The sequence below is a fragment of the Carlito syrichta genome, unplaced genomic scaffold (assembly GCF_000164805.1).
Source record: "Carlito syrichta isolate Samal-C Ts95f unplaced genomic scaffold, Tarsius_syrichta-2.0.1 Scaffold152793, whole genome shotgun sequence".
Lineage (NCBI taxonomy): Eukaryota > Metazoa > Chordata > Mammalia > Primates > Tarsiidae > Carlito > Carlito syrichta.
The window spans coordinates 67282-84105 of NW_007096889.1; the positions used below are offsets into that span (position 1 = coordinate 67282).

General features: G+C 35.4%; 1 protein-coding gene across 5 annotated transcripts in view; it reads left to right on the forward strand.

Annotated features, from left to right (window-relative positions):
- RANBP3L (RAN binding protein 3 like) overlaps window positions 1-16824 on the forward strand; it is a 45588-nt gene that overhangs the window by 26043 nt on the left and 2721 nt on the right. For 2 of the 5 annotated variants that reach the window (XM_021708853.1, XM_021708854.1), the window contains exons 5-13: window positions 547-630; window positions 2567-2638; window positions 3325-3464; window positions 6700-6803; window positions 7941-8025; window positions 10303-10405; window positions 10750-10880; window positions 12877-12997; window positions 14970-15112. In XM_021708853.1, the coding sequence (XP_021564528.1) occupies window positions 547-630; window positions 2567-2638; window positions 3325-3464; window positions 6700-6803; window positions 7941-8025; window positions 10303-10405; window positions 10750-10880; window positions 12877-12997; window positions 14970-15112 (983 nt within the window). The remainder of the gene's footprint in view (window positions 1-546; window positions 631-2566; window positions 2639-3324; window positions 3465-6699; window positions 6804-7940; window positions 8026-10302; window positions 10406-10749; window positions 10881-12876; window positions 12998-14969; window positions 15113-16824) is intronic. The other 3 variants (XM_008050579.1, XM_021708855.1, XM_021708856.1) reach the window with 2 other exon arrangements.

A 16824-nucleotide genomic window follows, 5' to 3' on the forward strand; every position in this document is an offset into this window, starting at 1 on the left:
GATTGCTGAGCCTGTGGGTTCGAGACCCGCCTGGGCAGCAAGACCTCATCTCTACAATAAATCAAAAATGAGCCGGGCATGGTAGCGCGCGCCTGTAGTTCCAGATACTTGGAAGGCTGAGGCGGAAGGATCGCCGGAGCCCAGCAGGTCGAGGCTGCGGTGGCCGGGAGCGGCCACTGCACTCCAGTCTGGGCAACAGAGTGAGACTCCAACTCAAAAAAAAAAAACAAAAAACTTGGTTCACTTCTCTTTTACACTCCAGGCACTCCAGTGACTCTTTTGATAATGAATCCTATTGCCCTCTGTCTTGTAATACAGCTATCTATGTATATGTCTGTTTCCTCCACTACAAGCTCCTTGAGGTCTTCTTCACGCCTGATAGTGTCTTACACATGCTGAGCACTCCAGAAATAAACATTGAATTGAATAAAAATTAATTTAAATTAGTGATACAGAATTTTTTCAAAACAGCAAAAATCTAAATGAAAACAAAACAAAACAAAACCCCACTTTCTTATTGATTTCAGTTTGCAATCTTCTTTTAGCTTCAAATGTTGTCTCAGAAATGTATGAGATCTTCATTCTTCATTGACATTCCAACCTTTCCCCCTGCTGGCCAGGTAATAAAGAGCTTCTAGAACCTCAAATCTGATCTGACACTTTGACTTTCCAAAATCATTCTTTTTTTTTTTTTTGAGTTGGAGTCTCACTCTGTCGCCCAGACGGGAGTGCAGTGGTTGCTCCCGGCCACTGCAGCCTCGACTTGCTGGGCTCTGGCGATCCTTCCGCCTCAGCCTTACGAGTAGCTGGAATTACAGGTGCGTGCTACCACGCCCGGCTGGTTTTTTGATTTATTGTAGAGATGAGGTCTTGCCAAGTTGCTCAGGCGGGTCTCGAACCCGCGGGCTCAGGCAATCCACTCACCTCAGCCTCCCAAAGGCGCGGGATTACAGGCTGAGCCACTGAGCCCGACTCCAAAATCATTCTTAATGATGAGTTTTCTTTCTAAGTTACTATAAAATGCTGACGCTTTAGTGACAAATCAAATGAAGGCCATAGCACAATAGGTATAGAAGAATATTTTATGAATTCTAACTACACAAATTCAGACAGTATATATGTTTATTCTTGGTAGAAAGTTTGAACTTGATGTTTTAGGACTTCATGTTTATAATGCATTATTTTATATAAAACAGCCCTATAAAAAGTGATTGCATTATTTTTCTTATTATTGTCCATCTACATAGTTTAAAACATGCAACTATGCTTTAAAATTGTATTTTAAAGTTTAGAATATGATTTATTTAAAGTTTTTCACTAATTAAAACACTACACCCTTTACTTGAAATTTGTAATTCTTTGCTAAGTAAAACGTATTTATCATAAACAATATTTGAAATGGTTGGCACTTTCTCTACATTAAAATGATGATCTACTCTTGTGTGTTTTTATTTCTACTGAACAATCAGTTGCCTTCTTCAAGTTAAATTGCTACTAAGAAATAAAAAATGCAAACTGTTCATTTTCTTTAAACAAATTCCCCTCTACAAAGGAGCAACAGAGTTTTAAAACTTGATCTATATTCTTATTAAAATTCCAAGCATGACTGAGCAACAGTATGTCAGGCACCTTTCAGACACAAAAGAGACACCTCCTATCTTACTAGGCCCCTTCTAAGCCAGCTGACAAACTACAGACTAATCCCAGAGGCAAAGGTGTTCTGTTTTATTGTGTTTGTGCATGAACCAGAGTAATGACTTTAAGTTATCAGATAACCACTTCAATTCATTTTAATTCATCTTTTTATCAGACATACACAAAAAGAATGAATAAGGGACTATTGATATCAGAAAGCCCCATTCCATCTTATGCTGTGCAGAATGTTGGTGGGATGGGAAAGAAGAAAAATATGGCCCATTCATTGCTGGTGTTCAATAATAAAGATCATAAAAACCACTAAATTGAACTCTGATTTAGAGAGCAATTCTACCTCAACATTTATAAGTTACAATACTTCTTTGAAGAAGCAATTCTCATTCTTTTCTCATGTTCATTCATCAAATCCCAAAGATTGCTGTTTCTGCAATCTGTAATCAAGAGATTCCTTTGAAATGTATAGAAATTCTATACTTGCTGCCGCCACCCACAGTTTTACCCCACCAACACACTTGCAAAAAAATCCTAGCATAATTGTTTTCTTTACTTCTCTATTCAGAGATACTCATTAAAAAGTCGGGGTGCAGACTTTGCTAACAGTTTTATAACATTCTGTAAGAGCTAGATTTTATAATCTGTAGAATTTCTGAAAGCACAGGATTTCATGGTTCTAAAGAAGCCTGTCTTTTCCATTAGCCACCTAATTTTCACTTAGATTTATGAGAGTAAGCAGAACTATACAGCAGAACTCATCCCATTTTTAACAGAACCAATGCCCTAATGTACATGGCCTACTACTGTTAGTGCCAACAGCGACATCTACTGGTGATCTCGGAACAGGATTGTTAAACCTTAAATGGTGTAAAAATTGACTCTCATAGCTTCATAATTTTTTTAAAATTTCTTATAGTGAGGAAAAACAATGTTTTTATGATATCAACTCTTGTGCAAAGTAATGGTGATACCAACAGTACAGAACAAGGTATGTAGTTTCTATTTCAAGAACCTCATAAATTTTACATTCTACCGTCTATGCTTTAATCTGAGTATATATGTGTTGGGAATATGAAGACAGGGTGGAGTGAAAACATAAAGGAATGTATTTGGTGAGCCAGGCTCCATGATAAAAATAAACAACTATTAATTATAACTGGGTTGGGTACAGTGGCTCTCGCCTGTAATCCTAGCACTTTGGGAGGCCGAGGGCAGGAGGATAGCTTGAGCTCGGGAGTTTGAAACCAGCCTAGACAACTTAGCGAGACCTTGTCACTACAGAATAATAATATTATAATAAATAAATAAATAGATAAATAAATAAATAAATGGGCTTGATAGCGTGCACCTGTAGTCCCAGCTACTCCTCACGAGGCTGAGGCTGAGGATTGCTTGAACAAGAAGTTAAGGCTGCAGTGAGCCATGACCATGCCACTGCGACAGCCTAGGCAACAAAGTGAGACTCAGACAAACAAACCAGAAATTAGTTACATGCCAAAGCTAGGCAGGGAGTAAATAGTAGGCAATTCAGTGGCCATTTTGACTTTGATTAGTTAATATCAGTCCTTTATTTAATCATGACTTTAGAAAAAATAAGCATTATATTAGTTTAAAATAGGGGGGAAGGAGTATTTCACTAAAAATACATTGATCCTCTAATTCTATTATTTTAAGGTCCTGTGAAACATTCCGAACATCTTCTCAGACCTGCTACCTTGCAGCCACCTCAAGCTCAAAGCTGTAAAAACTTAAGAAAAACATTTGAACACACAGCATCAGAATCCTGCATGACTAAAGAAAAAATTAAAAATAAAGTAAGAAAATCCTTGATAACAGGACTGACCTCAATCCCTCATCCTTCTTTTTGCAGGTTGTTTTGGGCCTCCACATCTAGAATTAAGAATTGCTGGAGCTTTGTTTTATTGCCGAAGCAGCTGCCAGCCTTGAGAAACACCTGGGCTAGATAGCAGAAGGTCCTTGGTAGCTTTATTTAATTTGTATTATTATTTTGGAGGGTTGTTCTCTGGAACACATTTTGTGGTCTCTCATAAGTTGTAAAGCTAAGTACTAGGTAGTTGGAACCTGTGGGTCTTTTTCCAGAGCACTGACCGTATGTGAAAATTGGAGGAGCAATGAGGTAGCCAGGGACTCCAGAATCAGTAGTCAAAAAAAGTTAAAAAAGGAATAGGTATTTTCTATATCCCTAACTGGTTGACATCATAGTGTGGCTTTGTCAGTTTAGGTCATACAAAGGATTCATTCCAGAATCCCTTGAATACAAGGAATTTACTCATCTTCATGAATAACAAGAGCAGTGAACTCCCTATGCAGTGTAACTGGGAAGGCCTGGGAAGCCTCAGAGATAGGTAACAGTCAACTTTGCCAACTGTTGTAGTGTCTGAATCACTCATTGTAGACTTTTCTAAGGAGATATTAATTTGCTTGAGCCTTGCTCATATGGGTTTGGGGATCTATTCTATTGCTGTAGCAGAAGCAGACACTTGGAAGAAATAGAACACAAGATAGGTAGGTTGGAATTTGAGAGTTATTCCATCAGCCATTGAAGGTTAGTCACATAATTTTGCTTTTTTTCCCCCCTCTAGTGAACATAAAAACTAGCAACACATGGAAGTGTAAAAAAAACACCAATTGGTATTAATCCTGTCTCTGCCACTATCCATGTTTACCCAAACAAAGCACATAGCCAACATTCTTTTTTTATCAGCAAAGTGGTAGAGTTAAATTTGGTTAGTATTTACCAATATATCTATTTTTCTAAACCCTTTTCTTCGTAAGATATGATTTCATGAGACCCATTATAAATTTTAAAAGTCAATTCATCATTAATGCATGCATTTAATAATTCAATGCATTATTTTTAAGTAAAATATGTTTTCAATTTTAAATAAATATATTAAAAGTTTTTATTTAGGTATAATGTAATAATGATCATCTTGTTAGGAAGAATATTCATTCTTACTTTTATCTATTTAAGAAGTGATGAATGTTGCTTAACTTGTTTTAAATTATGTAAAAAAAGAATAATGTGTTGACTAATTTCTAAAATGTTATTATACTGCATTTGATTGTGAAAGGGCATGCACTATAAAGTATAGATCAAAAATTTTGACTACATGTTATGACATCAAAAGTAGATAAATATTTCTATCTTGGCATGAATTTTGTAAATCTTATATATTTTAAGATAAAACTTACCAATATATTTCTTGCATTTTCTTCCTAAATGCTAAAACATAAGACAAAATTTCAAGCCATTGTTTGTATTTATTTTTGAATAACTCATAAGGCCTAATGAATAGACCTTATTTCCAATTATTGAAAAGCTCTATTGGTTATACTCATCATTAAAGTTTATGTTTAATGATAACCTTTGAAGATCCAGAGATACACTATATATAAGATATAAGAATTTTGACCAAATTAATGTAATTTACAGATCTGGTAAAAATTATTCCTAGTGAATTTTGTAGAACCATTATTTTTATACTTACTAATTTGTATGAGGGGAAACCAAAAAAACCCTGAAATGTATTTATAAAAAATTGTGTATTTATTCTTTCATGTTTAAACTTCAATCACCTTCAGAGTACTCTCTGTTTGATGTAATACATCTATTGAGACACATTTTTCCACTGCTCAAAACAGTTTTTGAACTTGTCAACGTTGACGCCTTTTAGAGCGTCTGTTGTTTTTTGTTTTACCTCTTCCACATTGGAAAAACGTTTCCCTTTGAGGACTTTTTCATCCAGGGAAACAAGAAATGTCGCTTGGTGTGAGACTGGGTAAATAGGGAAGGTGGGTCACGGGGGTCATGCCATTTTCGGTCAAAAACTGCTGAACACTCCGTGCAGTGTGGGCAGGTGCATTGTCATGGTGGAAGAACCAGTCACCTGTTTGCCACAACTCTGGATGCTTCTTCCATAACTCATGACACAACCTTCTCAAAATTTCCTGATAAAAACTTTGACCATCTGATCCAGAGGAACAAATTCCGAGTGTACTACAAAATATAATTCCATCTTTTTTGGGGGGCGGTCCCTCCTCATATACCCAAGTCAGAGAAATTATTCATCCTATCAATGGTCATTGATTTTGTATAAATTAAACAATAACTGCCTTAAAATATTTTAAGCAACATAAGAGTAAAATCTACCAATTTGGCTAAGAGATAAATCATTTGAACCACTAGGTTATAAATATATACTCTGATCTCTGCCTATCATGGTGCATGTTCTCTTAACACATTAATCAGCTCTCAGACTCTTGTTAAAATAGGAAAAAAATACTCAAAATTATTTTTATTGATTGATATAAAAATGTAAGGGGAAACATGCTATATCTGCCTTTAAAAGACATGAACCCACTGGAACATCTTTGCAAATTCCCAGTAGGGGAGGAAGGTGTTCACAAAACATTGTAAACATTAGGCCAGATAATTTATAGGCTTCCTTACAGTTCTAAAATTCTTCACTTCTACATTCATATATTAACACAGGAATTTTGCATATGTTTATCTACGTAAGGCAAAGTAACGAGTTGGTTAAGTACCAACTGAAAATTTCAGAATGAAGAGATGAGTAGTTTTCTCTCACATTGGGTGGTTGTGATGGTGAAGCTCTTAGAATTTTTCCAGAAATTAAATATCCTGGAAGATAGTTTTACTAATCTAGAATGAGAATTAATGCCATTTGGCTAAAAAGGTAAAGGTAACAAAAGATAGCAGCATTTCTGAATATTGTGATGAAGCATACAGTCTCTGGTGTCGGATATATCTCCATTATATGTGACCTGGGCAAGTCATTTAAGCTCTTTGAGTCAGTTTATTCATCCATAAAATGTGGATAATAGAAGTACAAAGTTTATATAATTGTTGTGAGGAGTAAATGAAATAATGTACATAAAATGCTTAGGGGAGTACTTGAACATAGTAAACTTTCCATATATTTAACTTTTAACTATTGTGTCCTTGTCTGCAGCTCCTATAGTAAGGCAATTTTAATGAAATTTTTGATGGATTTTTGCTTTCAGATTTCTGAGGGGAATTCCTGTTTGCTAAGTGAAAAATTTCCAAGTACCAGCATTTTAGTCCAGCTGTCTACTAGCCAGCATTTTTTAGGTACAACATCAGTAGGGTAAGTTAATAATGAGAACACAGAAGGGTTATTCTTTCATTCTTGCTTTCTTTTTATCATTATAACCATTCATGGAAAATAATTTTCTGACATTGTATGGATAAATTGCCAAGATTTTCATTTGAAATGTGATTTGATAAAAACACAAGTTTAAAATGCTTTTCTAAATATCTCTGGCATTTAAATATTATTATATTAATATTGGATTATCTTTATTGTCTTGTTGACTTGGGTGAGAACTTTTTGAAAAAGTATGGCTAAAATGTATTTAGTTAGGCATTAATTATCTGGTTATTAGATTAGCCTGTCATCTCTTTCTCTGGCATTCTTTTATTCCCTCTTTTTATTTTTGGCATAATTCATTATTTATGGCATAGACTGGATAGATAATAAGAAAAGCAGTATAAATCTGCAAAATGAAAAAGTTAATATTTATTAATATAACCAGTGATTAAGGAAAGTTTGCTCTGAGAAAATATGAAAACTAGTTGTGGACATAAGTGGACTCACATGATTAGGCTCTGCCCAGGTACAGTAGCATTTGCCTTCTGTGCAAGTTGAGGATGCAATGAAGAACCTGAGCACATCTGTCTGCAAAGAGAGGGCTGCATATTTTCAAGTTTCTCATTATGAAACACATTCACATTTTAACATTAACAAAACAGCTTCCGGGAGGAAAAAAAAAATTAAACCAATGCATACTCACCTTTAACTGACAAGATAGGTTGGCTTTGCTTTTCCCCCAGAGATCTCTGATTGCTGAAAGCATTGGCCACTTAGGGAATAGAAGAATGAAGATTAGAGATTAGAAGATTAGACATTAGACAGGCAGTGCTAAGGTAAGGGCTGGGCAGCCCTCTTGGCTGACCACACAGTCAGTACAGTGATGGGCATGAGGTAGCTGGGACTAATCTCTGCCAGTGATGTAATAGCTGGCAAATACTTTGGCAATTACCTCTGGAAGCAATTTCTCAATTTTTCCTTTATTTCTCATTAACTTCAGACAAACAAAAGCCATCAATAAATGTTTTTTGCCTTGCCTAAATCTATTAAATCGCCTGATTATTTCACCTACTGAGGTTTAAAATGGCATTATCCATATATTTAAAATAGCAAATGCTTATTTCTTTTTCCTAGATGTCAACCAAATGAAGATAAATGTTCTTTTAAAAGCTGCACTCCCAATTTTGTTTTTGGAGAAAACATGATAGAAAGAGTTCTGGTAAGACTTTGGTAAATGTTTCTATTATTATTTAGAGAGCTGTCACTTCAGATTTCTAAAGACAAATTACTTAAAAGCAATGTTAAATTGGAGTATACTTTTAAACTCCTGGGTTCAAAGGCACATTTTCTTTCTTTAACAGGATTCTCCAGGGAAGCACGTCCTGGTTGTTAAAATAATAGACAAGAACCCACAGGAGAAGGAAATTGCATAATTACACCATTATTACTGATGTGAAATATTAAATAGTTCTTTGACTTGTGTTAAATCAAAGGTACCGAAGGAAATCCCAAAATTATCTGCAAAATTTAGATAAGCTCAGTTGGTGATAATATTTTAATATAGTTTTTAATAGCATTTTATAATGATGCATTTAAAATTATTTATCAGTTTGTTAATTTATTAGTTAACCACAACCGTACCTTCAATCTCTTAAATAAGAAAGCATTATTATAACTTTTTTTTTGCTAGTTTTAAGAGAAAAATAATAGTGCCTTACTTGCCTAGGGGAATATACTTGCCTAGGAAAACCCCTAGCTATTATTACCATCATCATCCTTATTTAATATTGAGCATCCTCCTGACGAAGCAGCTGCTGCTCCACTTCCTATACAGCTCTGCTTTCTGAGACAACATAATCTACAGTGGGGAATTGTATAGTAAAGTGAAAGCTGTGGAACAACTATGTCTATGATTTTATGTGGTTCATCTCTATGCCTTTTCCAGCTGTTTATTTTAGACATGCCTCAGGCTACATACCAATTTAAGAGCTTTTTGCTTAGAGGCATCATTCTGTAACTCCCCAAATAAAGGTCGACTCTACCAATCCTAGAGCTGTTGATCTATATCACTGGATCTGAACCAGAATGGACCAACCTCCCAAATGACATTCCAGGAGTATATTTAGGCTCATTTATTTCTAAGTTTGATACTAGATTAGCCACATCTTCTGTAAAATGTCAGACACGATGCCTTCCAAACCTCACAGGATCAACTTTTACATTGAACTCAATTTATCAAACATTTATTGAGTTATTATGGTATGTAAAGCATTGATCTCAAGTTTGGTTGCATATTAGAATAATTCTTTAAAGGATTTCTTATGCCTGGGCCTTACTCCAGACCAATTAGATCAGAATGTGGGTGAGGCCATCTGTCAAGTGACTCTAATAGGTTTTAAAACCACCTGAGAAGTGGTTATGCAAAACTAAAGGAGATGTTGTGCCCTGGAGATGCTTACAATCTACTAAGAGGAGGCAGAGAGATATTTATACAAATAAACTAGTTGTGACTATAGGTTTGATTTGAGAAGGCATTAGTGCACATTTCCTATGGGCATCTAAAATTTGACTTATAAAGGAACCTGAGCTCCCTATTTCTTTAAGTTGGTAATATCCTAAGGACAACAGGAACTATGGAGAAAATCCGTATGTGTCCTCTAATCCTGTAAATCTGTGACCTTGTGATTTGGGGGCCAGGATGCATTCTTGACTTGTTGGCTGACCATGTGCTTTTAGAGTGAGTCATTTCAACTTTCTATGCCTCAGTTTCTATTTTCTTAAAATGGAAATAATTATACACATCTCTACCAATTTTAAGAGAATATTTTGATGTCCAATTAAATCATGTGAAATAATTTGAGTCCATAAGGGAAAAAACACAAACAACATAAACATAAGTTCTTAAGTATCATTTTTCCAGTTCTCCATGCTCTCTAAGGGGCTATACCTGATCATAAATAGCATGGCAATTAGTTTTTTTTCATTCAAGTTTTGATTGCAACAGCTATACAGAGCCACCAAGTATGTGGTGATTGTTGGTAAAAAATTGTCTTGGGGGAAAAGTGAGGATTCTTTCCACAAAGGTGTTCTCTGTGACATCTAGTGAGGTCTCCGGATAACTTTTTCCCCCATGAAGTGAATAGCAAGAGTGAATTTTGGGGAATACTGAAATACCTTAAAACAGAAATAATAGCTGTACCTCCTGGGCATAACGTTAGGTTAGTGGAAGTGTGGAACAGCTGTTGCTTTCTTTTGTTCCACTAGAACTTTTCCTTTGCTGAGGAGATTAGATCCTATCTGAAGTAGGTTGGTGGTAACTAGATTGTTTGCTGAGGATTACAACAAAGGCCTTCGAACAATGGGGAAGTATTCTCTGTTCAGCACATAAAGAGTCCAAAACAAAAACATGCCATGTTGAAATAGAACAGAAATATCTTTTGGCTAATTGCAAATATATAGGGATAAAATTAAATAATGTGTCTTTTTGTTCATCTAGGGTACTCAAAAACTCACTCAGCCTCAATTTGAAAATGATTCATATATGCAGGAAAAACCATTCAAATCCACTCTGAAATTTCCAATCAACTCTTTAAATTCAAGTAAGAATTATTTAATTTGTAAATCATTTGATTCAACTAGTTTGTCTCCTGTTTATCATGTCTTTTAATATCTATAAAATAAAGAAAAATTCAATGTTTCAAATATTTTTGGTGAGGATTAAAGCATATTTGTATGGCTACCTGATATTTGAGCTTTAAAAAAATGTTTAACTAAACGCTGTGGAAGAATCAATAAGGAGATTTAACCCAAACTCAAGAAGTCTAACTTTTTGGAAAAAATTATTGTACAAAAAGCCAAGGAGATGTGTGTCAATGGGGCAACAAAGATCTTTAAGGTAGAGAAAAGGGGGACTTTTATGTGTTTTTCCCCCATTTTCTCCTAGGAACCGATCCTATTAAAAACATGTCCCTAATTGAATCAGCTGCAGCTTTCTCTTCTCATCCACCACAAAAATGCTTGCTGGAGAAAATTGATGTTATAACAGGGGAGGAATCAGAACATAATGTGCTAAAGGTCTGTACATAATGTATTACTATTTCTGGTAGCACTCACATATATGGAATAAAGTTACCATCAGCAGGAACATCTTTAAAATTGCAGATATTTAAGTCGTTTTCATGAAGACTAAGATACTTAAATAAAAATGTTGGAGACTCTCCAAAATTAAACCAATATTTTGTTGTCTTCTTACATCTGTTATGTGTAATTTGCAGGAAAATGGGTTGTTGGGCTAACTATTCATATCAATCTCTGAGAAAGAAGACAGCCAAGGACCCTGTCTTAGGAGTACTTCAGAGGGGAGACACCCCTTATCAACAAGGGTGCCTGAACGATGCACATTTGTATACCTAACCCTTAACTGTACCCCACAATTTTATAATAAAAAATATGTTAAAAAACAACAACAAAGGAAAGCTTATCAATCAGGCACCCACTATGGAAAAAAAAAAGAGTACTTCAGAGTCATTCTTTATGCTTTTTATACTTGCTTTTATAATTAGTGCTATTATCACATGATTAAATAATTCTACTTACACTGAAGGTTTTACAATGTTGATTACTTCATTTTAGTTCAATAAGAACTTTATTTTCTTTTAAAAAAAAGTTTAGAATTAGGGCTGGGCATGGTGGCTCATGCCTATAATCCCAGCACTTTGGGAGTCCAAGGTGAGAGGATTGCCTGAGCCCACAGGTTCGAGACCAGCCTGGGCAACTTGGCGAGACCTCATCTCTACAATAAATAAATAAATAAAAAGTTTCGAATTTATATAACTCATGAATTTCACAGACGTTCTCTACAGTATCATGCAGAGAATCTGAATGTTGAGTGGTATCACTTTCAGCATAGGTGTATGAAATGTAACTACTATGTTATTATTTTTCAACAAGGCAGGAATTTCCCTTTGCTTTTCTCCATCTGCTTTTCTCCCTAACTCTCTCTATTCCTTTTCACTTCCGCCATGATCAATGGACACTTTTACTCTAATAGTGTGTCTCAAAGCATAACCTTTGGATTAGATTAACTCCAGTTATATTGAAGTAATTGTTAGGGATGAAGCCTTGGCATCCTATATATATATATATATATATATATTTGTTGTTGAGTTGCAGTCTCACTCTGTCACCCAGACTGGAGTGCAGTGGCCGCTCCCGGCACTGCAGCCTCGACCTGCTGGCTCCAGCGATCCTTCTGCCTCAGCCTTCCGAGTAGCTGGAACTACAGGAGCATGCTACCACGCCTGGCTAATTTTTTTGATTTACTGTAGAGATGAGGTCTCGCCAAGTTGCCCAGACAGGTCTCAAACCGGCAGGCTCACACAATTCACTCACCTCGGCCTCCCACAGTGCAGGATTACAGGCTGAGTCACCGAGCCCGGCTGACATCCTATATTTTTAATAGGCTGTTCAGGTGATTTTTGTACACAGTAGTATTTCAGAACCACTGAAAAATCTTAGGGTACCCTATTGCATAACATATTAGTTCTTCATGTTCTCATGCTATCTTTGAAACTGTTTAAGCATTCAAATAGTTCTATGAATCCTTTACATTGCTCAAGTAATATTAAGTTTAATTTAAAAGTTGGTATATATATATATAGATATATTGTTAAGTGAAAAAGCAGAAAGTACATATTGTATTCTACTATTTGTAGAAAAAAAGAGGGAACATATATATGTATTGGCATGTATATATATGCAAATATCTTTAGAAGGATAAACAAAATATTAGAAACAGTGGTTACCTGTTACAGGGGTAGAAATTGATAGATGGGAAACAAGGGTTGAGGGACCTTTTCACTTTGTATGTTTTTTTACTTTTTGATGTTTGAGCTATTCAAAAATTGCACGTTTTTAAAAGTTAAGTACATTTTAAAAGCTGGTTTATAAATCATTAGCAAAGGCTATTCTGGTAAAAAGATCAGACAAATATGGAAGTGTTATAGCATAGGAAATAATTTACTTTGAAAAAAATTCTATATATTTGACATTTAAAAAACTTATCATTTAGATCAACTGCAAGCTTTTTATATTCAACAAAACAACACAATCCTGGATTGAAAGGGGCAGAGGAACATTGAGACTGAATGACAAAGCAAGCTGTGACTGTGGAACATTACAGTCAAGACTAAGTAAGAAATCACTTTTTAAGGCAAATCATGGTATCTCAGGGTAAAATTATCAATATTAATATACATCATTTTCTGGAGGTGTGTTATAAAACACGTCAATAAATCAGACTGTTGAAAACATTCTATCTAACGTACTATAGGAGTGTTTTCATTTCAAGTAGGATCTCTTGTAAGACTGTATGGGATCCAGTTCTGATTCCAGCACTGACTAACTGGTGGCCTTGAACAAGTTTCTTAATCTCTGTCTGCCCTAGTTGCATCAATGTAAAATGTGAATAATTATAGTTTGTGACTTATTGAGTGATTGTTAGAATTCAATGAGATACTGCATGCAGAGTACCTATATCAGAGCCCAGCACACACCTAAATAATAACCTTACTGTTATTTTAAGGAATGTGATGTAAATTATTTTGTAAAGTGAAAAGTTTTTTTAAAAGAAAATACTTGTTCTGTAATTTATCACTGGCATTCCAAATATGGTGTGGGGGTTGGGATGAAGGATTAGTTTCTAAGGAAAAAAAGGTGTGCAGTTATTAAATCCTGTGAATAGAGTGATGATCAGAAGCTGGAGCCAGTCAAACTGAAAGATACAATAGATTTGGCACCCATAAGACACAATGGACATTGTTTAGAGGCCCAAACTGAAAGTGAGCACAGGCAGAGATCTGGGCATGGTGAATTGGTTTACTGGTTAATTTTGGGAGGACAAACTTTGGAGGACACCGCAGATGGAAGCTGGATCCAAAGCTTTGAATACTTGTCAAGTTTCAGATATTCAGATTAAAAGAACAGGAACAATGTCTTCAGTTCTGTAGACTGGCAAACAGGTTTCTAAATAACCCAACCAAGTAATTCCAGGGCAGGCGCTAGTTTTTTTGTACTCTGGTTTAATTCTACTGCCCGCCAAACCCCACTTCCCACTCCCACACACCAAAACAAAAATCAAACAAACAAAACCCAAAACAAACTCCAAGACATCTTTTCTATTTATTATGCAGTCAATACATGTTCATTGTAGAAAACAGAAAATATGGATCAGAAAAAGAAAAAAGAAATCACTTAAAGGCCTATCTTCCTGAAATAGCCTCTGGTAACAGAATATATTCTTCTGAACTTTTATACATAAATGTATTCATAGATTGTGAAATTTGTGATTCATGGTGCTTGTTATTTTGCCTTGTAACCTGATTTTTTATTCTTTTACACAGTATAATATAATCATCTTTTTACATCAATAACTATTTTTCTGCAGAATTCTTTTTTTTTTGAGTTGGAGTCTCACTCTGTCTCCCAGACTGGAGTGCAGTGGCTGCTCCCAGCCACCGCAGCCTCGACCTGCTGGGCTCTGGCGATCCTTCCTCCTCAGCCTTCCAAGTAGCCGGAATTACAGGCATGCGCTACCACACCCGGCTGATTTTTTGATTTATTGTAGAGATGAGGTCTCGCTGCCCAGGCGGGTCTCGAACCCACGGGCTCAGGCAATCCACTCACCTCAGCCTCCCAGAGGCGCGGGATTATAGGCTGAGCCACCGAGCCCGGCTTTCTGCAGAATTCTTAATGGGTTCATAATATCCTCTTGAATGGCCGCACCTTATTATTTAACAATTTTATTTTTGAACACAAAGGGTTTTGTTTTGTTTTGTTTTCTCCATTGTAAACAATTCTTGGATAAATATTCTTCAAACTACTAGGTCTTAAAATGAGTTCTAAGATTTTAACCACTTTAATATACTATGGTAAACTTAAAAATGTTCTCCAACATAATATAACTCAAATACAATTTGAAAATGAAATTATAATCTAGACAAATTACAAACTAATAGTGACTATACAGTCTGAAAAACAACTACAGGAATATACAGTCTGAAAAACAACTACAGGATTTACTTTGCTTTCAAAAATGGCAAATTCCTCTGGAGGCCTAAGGAATCAGCAGTTCTGTAGTTTGATAGATTTACCTTCCTATTTTAGTTATGCGCAATCAAGGCAGTCTGAGGCTGATCCTCAACAGCAAACTCTGGGCTCAAATGAAGATTCAAAGGGCAAACCACAAAAATTTACGAATAACAGCTACTGACTTAGAAGACTATAGCATCAAAGTATTTTTAATCCAGGTAAGTGAGAAATTCCAGTAATAGAGGATTATCCTACCATATTAATATCACTAATTTGTTTTTTTCATTTTGTTATAATAATATGCATGGCTGGCAAAAAGTCAGTCATCCATTATGGTTGTTTACTGTGTAAGATCTAAATTTTATGAAATTCAGAAGTTAACAACAAAGTCTATAAGTCTATTATCTTATATTTTAGTTAGTCTCTATATATACAGTTGTATACATTTAGTTCATTTCTATATAGGTATAGTTTCTATAGTTAATTTCTATATAAATTAACACTAAAGTCAATTGGTACTCACTCCAAGACATTTGTATGATATATACCATCAAGCCTCTACTCCTTTCTTTACTACTGAAATTATGCCAATAATTCAGTAAGCTACCAAGTGGCTGTCGTCAGGAACAGCTCCCAGGAGGAGGCTGGCAGAATATAAGGCCTAGTGCCTATCCTGCAAGCTGAGAAAGCTTTAGGATCACTGGAAAGGAATCAGTGAGAAATGGAAAAACACAGGGCTAGCAAACTAAAACAACCAGTCCAACAGCAAATTCCAATTCTGGACATGAGTAAGTCTCCAAGGTAACAAGATGGGAGCACAACTTTAGCTCTTCTTGGCAGCAGTAATGCTTGACCTCAAATACAATATCCAGATACAAGAGAACTGGCAAGAACAAAGGAAAAAGAAAAAGAAACAAGAAACCAAAAACCTAGCCCCCTGGGCTGAGATCTAGAAGACTGGAGAAGACTGAGTCTCCAAGTAACTCAGGCAGAAGGTGACAATACAAATAAATGGGCTTCTATATAATAATGGGGGAAAAAAAGTTGGTAAGTGCCCAGTGATGAACGAACAAAGGTCTAATTAAATACCACTAAGTGCACTATTAGGTGTAAGTGATATTGATTATTAAAATATTAGGGCAAGATGATGTTAAACGCTGTTCACCATTTAGGGAGACAATACATGATACCTCTGCCTGGCCAGATTCTACTTCTGGTCTTAGGTGGGTAAAACAGCATGCCAGAGACTGAGACTGTTAACCATGGTTAGACTCTGCTGCTTTAATACTTGACCCATGCTGACATTTTAAATTGTAGGAGACTTATTAGAGATAAGCAAACCAAATGCAATAAAAATCACTCAAGATGCCACCTTCAGAGATGGTCACAATTAACATTTTGGTCTTATATTTTAGTACATATGTGCATCTGTGTTCACGTATATACATATACATGTCCCATACTGTATATACTGTATGACATAAGGCAAGTTACTTAGCTTTCCTTAAACTAATTTTACCATCTTCAAAATGATCGAAACAATAATACACATTATGAAAGCTGCTGGGAAGATTAAATAGCTCATGATTGTAAAATACAAATATGTAATTTCAGTTACCAATGCAAATGAGTGTTTTCATGACATTAGTTTATTCTTCAAAAAATTCTTTTAGTAGGTGAAATCTATTCTGCTATGGACCATAATTTATTCCATCAATTCCACTGACCTGAATGACAAAAAAACCTAGGATTAGAGTTCCATTCAATGTGCTGACTAGCAACTCAGATATTTTACCTTTGTGAGTCATAATTTCCTAATTTATAAAGGGAAAGTGGAAACAGGTATATATTGAATATCTGTGCTACCTGCTTGTACAAATTGGGACTGCTTATAAAATTATACACTTTAGGATGCAATTTTGTTCAATAA